The 10,807-nt window shown below is 36.0% G+C and overlaps 1 protein-coding gene across 2 annotated transcripts; it reads right to left on the reverse strand.

The window, feature by feature from the left end:
* Positions 1–202: 202 nt before the first annotated feature.
* On the reverse strand, positions 203–10,205 carry LOC129744900 (far upstream element-binding protein 1). 2 transcript variants are annotated; one of them, XM_055737657.1, is made up of 7 exons: positions 9,541–10,205; positions 7,524–8,603; positions 7,054–7,457; positions 6,882–6,988; positions 6,440–6,594; positions 5,916–6,275; positions 203–2,557 (listed from the first exon to the last, which is right to left on the reverse strand). In XM_055737657.1, the coding sequence occupies exons 1-6, from the start codon at positions 9,619–9,621 to the stop codon at positions 5,994–5,996; spliced, it is 2,109 nt and encodes a 702-aa protein (XP_055593632.1). In that variant the 5' UTR covers positions 9,622–10,205; the 3' UTR covers positions 203–2,557; positions 5,916–5,993. The 2 variants fall into 2 exon arrangements, with proteins under 2 accessions (XP_055593632.1, XP_055593630.1); XM_055737655.1 differs by having other exon boundaries at positions 6,440–6,621.
* Positions 10,206–10,807: the final 602 nt, after the last annotated feature.

Consider the following 10,807-nt stretch of genomic DNA (forward strand, 5'->3'; position numbering starts at 1 on the left):
TTTTTGATACTAATCAACTTGTTTTAATCAAAACTAGGACATAATTCGAAGTATAATACACTATGCCTATCATTGTCCCAGTACTTCAAGATTTGTCATAAATTTAAGTAAATAGCATAAAATAGGAGAAACGAAGCGCGTGGCGAAATACTCAACTACCCTCAAATAGCCGTGATATATCACTACCTAAAGACAAACAAAGTTGATGGGTACCTGAACAATTTTATTAGTTGCAATTTATCTTGGTTACTGTTTTTTCGTTTCGGAAAATTTTGATGGAAGAATGGAAGGAAAACAGTTTCACAAGCCAGAGCGTTATGAATTTTGCTATAAACTTTTACCAAAGCGCCAAATGAGACGTCAAGCGAATTTTATTGTAGACCAAGAGTTCTCAGGAAATCGAAAGTTCGCTTTCTGGCAGTTGTCTTTACCGCCCCTGCATAGAATATTGAGGCACTCCAAACAGGGAAAATTTCTTAACACTCTGTGTTTACTGTTCACTAATCTAGCTAGAATAAGTGAATCCCGTAAGTGTACGAAAAATAATCAAGTGAACGTTTTGGAAAAAACGTGTTTGCAAGGACACAAAAAAATAAAATATACATTTGATGTATAAATAGCGGTGAGAACCATTCAGATTGTTTGCATGTATCTGTGTTGTGTGCATTTGATCGGTAGATAAAATCGATTTCTTACTACTAAAATATGATATTGGATAAGTTGTATTTCGAACTGTGGTTGAACGCTTAAAAGATTTATTTGTGGGATCAATAGGTACCTTAACTACACACAAAATGTTCATGTTTTCCGATATAGTTTATTATTAGTACGATTGCATACACAACTGTCGAATGTATGTATGTTAATGTGACAATTAATCAGATAATATGGATAAGAAAATCGAAATCATTTACATTTGTCAAACAATCTCACCTTTTTTGTGTTCACACTTCGCCAAACTACTTTTCTCCCTTTTCCATGATTATCCACTGTACGGGAAGCATGTTTCCTCTATTATCACTTCAATAGACTGTCTCTTCACTTGTTTCGTGTCGTTTTCGACTCTTCTTTTTGTTTGATTCGCTATGGGATTATTGTCACTTTCATTTAAGTGTTCTATGGTGTCTGTATCTGGTTTTGTTTCAACTATTGTTCATTTGTCCATCACGATGAAATAGTCACACAAACGATTACAATACTGATTTCGAAGCAGTATGTGTTTGATTCTTCACTGTTCCACAATTGCGTTTGGGTTTCCTTGCCAATATAAACATACCACTGTTATTGAGTGTGACCATTACACTTTCAAAAGTTCAATAAAATATTGCTATCAATATTCGGTGATAAACCAATTAGTTGTTTATCATATAAAACGAACATATTACCATGTAGTAAATGACATATTGATATAAAAGATTTATATATAATCGAAGACGCAGAATACCATTTGAATGAAGCCAAGATAATTCATATAGTAAAAGCATTGAGAAAAGTGAATCGTTCTAGGAAAATACATTTAAATAGATCAACATAGGTCATATAGTATTATAATAGTTTACATGGTGTCAATGGGACAAATACATTTACTGCTGATGTCAAGAAATAAATCATCAGAAATTATCAAAGTATCATTTAGTTCAGTGTATCAGAATTACCTTCCGTATAGGAAAATCTGCATTACATGCGTCCCTGGTGAGGCACCAAAATCCTTCGGTACTCGAGAGGCCTTTTTGCCAGTCTTTTGATTTGACCCGATCACAGTGAGAATCACGCTCGGAGAGAAGAAAAAAAGCATATGAAAATAAAAGAAAACGTAATAACTGGTGTTTATATAAAGGTTTATATGGACAGGTACAGTGAAAGAAAAATGGCCATTTTTCTCATGTAAGGATTTTGATAAGTATGATAAAACAAATGAAATGATAAATATTTGTATTATACAGTGATCGATCTTACGTTTCATTTACTTGATTCCATTTTTAACAGTAAAATAATGCATATTTAGGGAATATCAAATCGATAAGAATATTAATATTACGTGATCCTGGTTCACTTATATAGAACATACACCACACATTGGTGCCTGTTTGACCAATTTAAGTGGACTCTAATCAAGAATAAATGCTGTTGGCGCAAATAATGTTCATTTTTAGAAGGAGCCCATGTCGCACTTCAGTGCACGCTTATTTCAGGCCTAAACGCCCAAAATCTGTAGAACAGTTGTCGTTCACACAATGCCCGAAATCAAACTCAATTTAAAACCGATAAGAGTTTAGAACGGACACATACACATACACACACTGTCGTCGAATTGAATGCAATCGATAATGCTATTTTGTGTTCAGTTTTAATGTTTTCATGTTTTTTTTCTTCTAGTTTACATGTAAGTAGGATGATCTTATTCCTCATGTTTTTGGTTATAAACTAGGTATTTGCTTTCTACCAAGCTGTGTTTGATCCTAGATTATTTTTTTCAATTGTCCTACATAGCTTGAACGCTAATGTTGTTAAATGTGTTTTCAATAGTCGGTATATATGGTTATATAGCAATCATAATCTGTAATAAAAGGTTATTGGAGAAAGAAAAAGAAAATGGTTTTTCATGATGTATACAATAATATAATATTTTAACAAAACAACAGAAAGACACTTATAATCTAGGGAAACAAAATAAAATTATATAGAACGGATATGGAGATCAAATAGCATACTGTGAAATATATATTATATGGTTTTCGATCATTTATAAACCGCAATACTATTGATAAATATATTAGGAAACCTAAAAAATAACACAATCCAGCCACCTATATAAAGCTTCAATTGAAAGTTGCAAATAATTTTTTTTTTAAATTTTATATAATTATTACATTGCAATGAAAGACATTAGGTTAAAATATTGACCGCTTTGACGTGAGATTTATACGTGGTAGAGTTATACATCAATAAATTATGACGATTTCATATTCATTTTCTTCAATGTAATGAACAGTTTATATGTAACAGCTTATAATACTTACTCAGGGTTGGTAAATTAAACATTATATATGAGATGTTAGGGGAAAATTTTGTATCCGAGTAATAGAAACTTTCATTATCGGAGATATTTTCGTAGAAAATAAAGACATCTAATCTCTGGCGCAAATCCGATTTTTGTTCTATCTGATTTATTATAGAAAGTTGCATAGCATTTTAATAAACAAAACAGATAATATATACTATCAACTGCGTAATGAGTAGATTTAAATTATCCTTCAGACATTTATAAACATTCAGGAACCAAGTTACATTTACATTTCAAGAAAAAACACACAATGTCAAAAATATTTTATGTTAATATCAATAGAAACTTTCCTGAATCATTCCAAAAAAAATACCTCGTATTAAAAATTGATAATGTACCTTAAGGCCATTTTAGGTTGCCGACAGAAACATCAGATTAATATTATTTAGTGGTCCCTTAATAGATTTTGGTCATACGTTTTACGATAATTATGTTTGATTAGACAAATCAAAATATAATCAAAACCACCTTTATACTGTATAAAAGACATTATAAAATGACTTCCGGTTGTATACATATAAGCCGAAGTTCATAAATCATTTCGAATAATGAAGTGATTAAAAATTGCATTTTTATCAAATTGAATGAAATAAAAAAATTAAAAAAGAAATTATTCAGTTGAAATGTTTACAAAAAAAATTAAACAATCTACTAATGAATCAGTACATATGTATATATATATAGTCAATATTATAAAATTTACAGTGAGGAGTTGTCAATAAAAAAACTTCGACGAAAGACAAATATACTTGGCATTGTTTCTATAATCAAAAATAGCTGCTATTAACAAGAACTAAATTTGATTTTATAACTTTTCTATTTGGAGATTATAACCAGCGTTTGGATTGGTATTTACATTATTTTTAGCTAGATTGATTCGACATTAAGAACATTGAAATTAAATGATTATGTTGTTAAAAAATGTATTATTTGAATGTTTTATTTAACAGTAAAAGTTAAATATTGACTTTAAAATAATACTCTTGTCCTCCTTCCTACATAATGATAAAAATATTTCAAATGGAAATTTGATGCAGAATTAAAACATTTTTTTAATTAGTAATCGTTAAGTTATCGTTATTAATTTCCTTTTATAAATGCTTTGTCGTCATGTTCTTCAATGTATAACATAATAAATTTGTTTTAAAATTGTCACTTCTTCTTCGTTTTTGTTGGACATCGGATGTCAGATCAGACCCGATGTCATGGAATGGCACAGCAAAGTTGTTACATATTGTCTCAAGTATTAATATTTTTATTTATGACTGCTTTGTAAGAAAATGTGCTAAAAGTAAACATACAATTTGTATCGAATTATGAAATTTTCCAAATCAACAGAAGCAGATTCTTTAAAAGCTAATGTAGATCATAAGATTAACTTTTACCACGCCGTCCTTTAAATTATAATTAAGGTACACCGGGATAAGTGGGGACGATGGCTATTAAAACAATGTGTACAATCCTGCATCGAAGTTTTTTTTATTGACTTTCAATGCAGGATTTTTAAATTTTTCTTGTAATCTATCCAGTTACTCTAAAAAATATATGTTCCCGACAAAAAGGATGATCACAGTGACTTTTGGGTTACTTTCTATTTTTGACTACGATGTCTAGTTGTTGATGTGCATCAATTTCAATTGCAACTTGCTCGTAAACTAGCTGGCTCTTGATGACAAAATCTATATTGGAACGATCCTTACAGTTGGAATAACAAGTTAGGAAAAAGAAACTGCGGCTTAAATTGAATTTGAACAAATACTAAAATTTTGTCTTTAAACCCTTGTTGGGGTTAATGGATATAGCTTTATACAGACTTGATATTAACACATTTTTTAATTTTCTCTCTATCATCTAAAATAATTTAGCTGTATTTAGTCCGGATTAGTTTTTTTTAAAAATTGATTCTATTGTGTTGCAACATAAAATACCCACAATTATCATTAAAAGAGCACTTTTTTTTAGATATTTAGAACTGTTCGAGCAATACAGTAACGTATTCCATCAAGAAAACACAAGTTTACTGGAAATTTCTTGAGAAATATATAGGAAAATCTATCGTTCCTACTAATCCCACATGGCGGCTAGTAAAGAGTCCAGCAGTCAATAACAATTGTGATAACTTTGCTCGCTTTGCATCTACCAAGCTCATCTCTTCAGCATTTGTAAACAACATTTTTTTTTAATCAAAATTGATCCTCTGCTGATTTTTTTTAATGATTTTGAAAGTTGAACTATACGAAAAACCATCCCCACTTACCCCAGTATACCTTATTTGAGTTTTGTTTAAAGAATCTACTGATTTGAGAGATTTAATGGCACATACAAAAAAAACATGTTTTATGTACATTAACAAACAAGCGAAATCAATGTAGTTTGAAAAAAACAACTGATCAGATATGCCAAAAGCGTCGTGCCATTTATTGCTTTCTATTCGACGATTGGCAATAGTAACAAGTGGAAATAACAGTTTTGGCATCCTGAAAATATATTTATAACAATAATAATTGGGAAAGTGTTTCGACTCCTCGTCAATGGTACTTATTTCAAGCGGCAATATTCACCTAAATCTTTTGCTAAAATTATTGACAATAATTTGGAATATTTTGTGCTACATTTAGAAAACTCATAGTGGTTTAAAAGATTAGTAAATATATTTCTATCATCGGCAATTTCAACAACAAAATACATCCTGTTGTATCAATCAATATTAATACGGACATAAACCATAATAGCAGGAATATTAAACACAGTACAATGAAGTTCTTTTTATCAAAACAGAAAGGACTAACAGGAAAATAAACAAACACAAAACGAGAAATAAAAGAAAAAAAACCAAAATAAGAACGCTTACCTTAGCACGTATCGGAAAGATGTGGAAGGTTTGACCGCCTTAATCGAGTACATTGATCGACCGAATCATGGGACTCGTTTAGTTCTTGTCCTGTCCAGGGCCGCCTGGTTGCTGCCCTGGTCCACCTTGTTGACCGTGATACCCTCCTCCATAGGGATAGCCTTGGAATCCACCTGACTGGCCACCGGCAGCAGCCGCATTAGCGTAGTACTGCTGATACTGCTGGGCTCCGTAAGCTCCAGGATTCCCTTGTGGCGCTGCAGGTTGCTGTGGATTGGCTCCAGGACCTCCAGCTGGAACACCTGCTCCGGGAAATTGTGGTCCACCGGCTGCTCCTGGTGCACCAGGATTCTGTGGCGCCTAAATAATTATTTTTGGAACAAATTCATGGAGGAAGAAAATAGATGCCACCATCATGTTGAAGAACCCCAATTAATAAATCACATCTTTTGGATGAAATACTTCACATTGGGGAGTCCCAGAATTTTGTCTGAGCGAGCTTCCAACGTTTATGAATTTTATACCTTATTTTGAGTTATCTGCCGTTCGATTGCTTCGGCTTCTTCAACTCTACCGATTCTTCGGTAGTATTCAGCCCATTCGGCACTGTAATCGGCCTGCCCGCCACCTTGTCCTCCAGAAGGGGATTGTTGCGCTCCGGCTTGGCTGGTTGTCACCACTGATGTACCTTGTACAGTTTGATTAGCTAATTGTGTTCAAATTATAAAATAAAAGGAACAAAAATCGAATCGCCCGCGAATCATATGTAACAATACCAAAGCAAGAATATTACAGTCAAAAATATAAATTGAGGTCGTAAAAAAAAACAAAGTATTGCAAAAAACGTTTGTTGGGAAAAAAAAGATTGATATTGAATTATCAGATGAATTACATTTAGTGTCGATGACACTAAGAGCTGGTAGAGAAACATCGATGTGATTACGCGTTTCGATTTTTCGATATTACCTTGTGTTGCTTGAACCGTGGCTGCGGCTGCTCCCTGTTGAGCCGCGACTTGACGTGCCTTAACTTGCTGTTCAATCATTTCGGCTTCGCGGTGCATTCCCATTTGCCTACAGAAATATTAAAGGATACAACTTAAAGAGGAAATTTAATTGGTTTATTCCGTTTCGCTTACCGATAGTAATCGATCCATTCTTGGGAGTAGTCAGCTTGTCCACCACCGCCAGGAGCAGCTTGAGGGGCCGCTGCTGTGGGTTGAGCACTGGGCTGTACTTGCGCCTGTTGGTCCCACGACTGCTGCGGATAGCCACCCCAACTTTGGCCTCCATAAGCATTCTGGCCATTGTTTTGATACTGCTGAGCAGGACCCGTCGTGGTACCAACATAAACTAGGTTGATTTCCATGTTGATTTTATCCTGAATCAATCGTTTGGCTTCTTCAACCTGGTGCGGCTCTCCCTTGATAGTGAAAGTTTTCTCTGCCGTCTGGTTTGCAGAAGCTTTGCGGTCCATTTCAGTGTGAGCGGACGATTGTTGATTGATCTGTTTGATAGTGTCTCCTCCGCGACCGATGATAATCTGTACAAGGACATGAATTTGTGATGAAACATGAACAAACTTTCTAGATGTGCAAAGTGTACTTACGCCGCACTTGTTGACAGGTACCGTGAAGGTGTATTCCTCACGGGTAACCTGTGGTCCTCCGAAATCCTGTCCGTACTGACCACCGTTGCCATTGTCATGATGATCACGGCCGCCTCGATGTGGCCGGTCACCTCGATCGCCTCGGTCATCACGATCACCGCCACGACCACCTCGACCTCCGCCACCCTGTTCTCTTCGCTGAACACTTTCTATCAGCTCTTCAATCATTCGTTTGCCCTCCTCGACTTGACCGCGAGCTCCCTGAACGATACACCGCCGATCGCCGGGACCATCTCCTCTGCCCTGTATGAACTGAAGCTTGCAACCCGATTCACCTTGAATTTTCTTGATCATATCACCTCCCTTGCCAATAACAACCCCGACAGCCGATTTCGGAACGAAGACTTCGGCCTGTTCCGTACCGTTCATGTTGGTTTGCTGTCGCTGACTGTTGTAGTTATCTTTTTCTTGAATCAAGTCAAACACAAGCTGTTTGGCGTGTTCCACCTTTTGTGGATCACCAGAGATTCGCAGTGGTTTTTCCATTTCTTGACCTGGACCATCCTGTATGATAACCATTTTGGCACCGGACTTTTCTTGCAGCTGCTTGATAGTTTCGCCTCCCTTACCAATAATAAGACCCACTTTGGATCCTGGAATCATAATTTCCTGGGATGGTTGATTGTTGAAGTTTCCTCCTCCGCCGAAGCCTCCGCGGCCTCCGGGACCTCCACCACCGGCTCCGCCGTGGTTTCCATTATCCATGGGACCATTGTGTCCTGGACCTCCCTGTGGGTTCACCATTTTGCTGATAAGATCGCGAGCTCTCTGCACTGGATCTTGAGCACCAGCTCCTCCGGATGAGTTCGAGTTGTTTGAGTTGTTGTTGATTTGTGACAAACGTGCGGCTACGGCAGCAGCTTGAGCAGCGGCTTGCATAGCAGCTGGGCTCATGCCAGTCGGCGAGTTGGCATTGTTAAAGTCAGACTGTGATCCAAACTTTTTCGATTCTGGTCCCGAGTCGTCCTCTAGCGGTCTCTTAATCGGTTGAGCACCACCCGGATGTATTTTAGCTGCAATCTGCAGCGAAAATTAGGTTAGAATCATCGACATGCAGTGCAATTTAGCTTATGCAGTCAGAAAATTTTGGGTATTTTGATGATGATTTCTTTATTTGATTCAATACTGGCTGAATAAAGGTCAAGTGTTATTTTCGATATTTGATGCGGCTTCGATAGCGATTCTACTTGAAACGCGAAATTTCAAGAAACCGTAAATTATGTGCAATCTCTCTTGAAGTTTTCTATCCTTGACCTTGTACAACAATTAAATGGAACTTGAAGGTTCCCGTAATTTCGATTAATAAATTAAATTTAAAAAATACTACTCAATATCGAAAATGCAAAATAAGAAGGGGATTTTGAATAACTTCATTTTGGAAGAATTGACAACGGCGATACACTTTCGTGAATATCTCAATGTATTCTTTTTTTCCGTTTGGATTAGTCGAAAACGACATACTCCAAAAAAAAAGGAGAATACAATGGGTTCAATCTGGATGTAGAATCAAAATTATCTACAATTTTCTGTTTGTCTTTGTTGTACGCGTTATACGTCGGCTTGAGCCCGCGTACCAGTAGAGGTTGAATTTGAGTACACGGTGTTTTAAAACATATCCATTCGAGAAAAAAGGCAAGCTGTAAAAATAGGAGTTAACATGGCAACCGTTGTGCAAAATTAAATTTCATCCTTTTTTTAAAGGGATTTTTCCCACGAACCAAAAATGATTATTTTTGTTAGCTAATATTTTTTAATTTTCTAGCCCAGTAAATAAAGCAGAATGTGCTGTTCACCTCCGTCCTCCATGTTGGAAAACGAATATTGATTTTTCTCCTACGCTTTCTACCGTTGCCGTCGATGAGTCGTTTTCGCCTAGTGCGGCCGCCATTTTCCGGTTTCAATGAGACGCCCTACCCGAAATTAAATTTTAAGATTTTCACACCCCAATCATACTCACTTGTTTAGCTCTCTGTAAAGCGGCTGCAAATGCTGACGATTGACTAAAATTTTGCGAGTTCTGGTTTGAATAATCACTCATTATTAAAATAAATAAACCAATAAAGTAAAAATTTTCCTTCACACGGAAACTGCACCCAGAACACACTTCTTCAGCCTGACCTCGTCTCGTTTTACAGCCAGCACAGATGGCAGCCAAAATCGATTTTTCTGATTTAATAGTCCTTGCTTTTTTGGTACTAATCGACGTACCACCTTTTGAATACCCTTATGCGGAACTAGGTTTTTTTCCCGGTACACTTAGACCTACTGTAGGAAAGGGACTCTGCGCTAATATGCTAACGAACTCAAGTGGTTTTCTCATCGAGGAGACTTCTTGAACCGATTCGGAAAAAACTTGCAACCACGCCCGGAACTGATCCGCACTCTTCAGAACAATACCGGAAACGCCTAAATGTGTTTAACCCGATCTATTTTTTATCCTCTGGATGAGGCTATCCCGAGAACTAGCGAGAAACTCAACAAAAAACTAAAGAAAAAAGGTAGCACTTTTGGTGAACTGGCTACTGCTGCTGCTGGGCACGGGTATGGTCGATAAGATTTTTCCGTACATCACACAAAGGAAGCAAGGTCCATTCACGGCAAGAGAAAACTGATGAATGAGCCAACGAAGCCAACACGATGGATGAGAAGCGCAGATTTCGCTCTAAAAATGGGGGTAGAAAGGCGAAATTATTCTCGCCCTGACAGTTCGGACTGACATTTGCGGCTGTCATTTTTTAGAACATCTTTTTACCGAATAGAAGTACTAGAATATGTACACTGAGAATATATTATGACATTTAATAAATTCAAATTGACAAACAACCAAAACTATTCACAAAACGTGTAAATTCTACAAAATAATATTCATTGTCAAATATTGTGAATTTTAATAAAAATTTTAGAACCGTCAGTAGTGAACTGGCAATAAAACTCGTACTTCCAACAATCTAGTACTTCTCTTTTCTTTGTCAGTCTCGGCGACTCAGCAAATTTAATAAAGTTTATGCTGGTTGATTAACACTTTTAAATTTTGGGAAAATCAACCTCAAAAACGACCATGGCTGCCCGTTTTATACCGCTAGTTTTTGAAGTTAATTGTCTCATCTGTACACGTTTAGTAAGTGTGCATAAGAAATGTCAAAACGGTAGTGAATATATAATGTTCATAATTTATATACAATATTGACTACAAAAAACAACTCTATAATGAATAATAAATACAC

The sequence above is a fragment of the Uranotaenia lowii genome, chromosome 2, assembly GCF_029784155.1.
Source record: "Uranotaenia lowii strain MFRU-FL chromosome 2, ASM2978415v1, whole genome shotgun sequence".
NCBI classification, from domain to species: Eukaryota; Metazoa; Arthropoda; class Insecta; order Diptera; family Culicidae; genus Uranotaenia; species Uranotaenia lowii.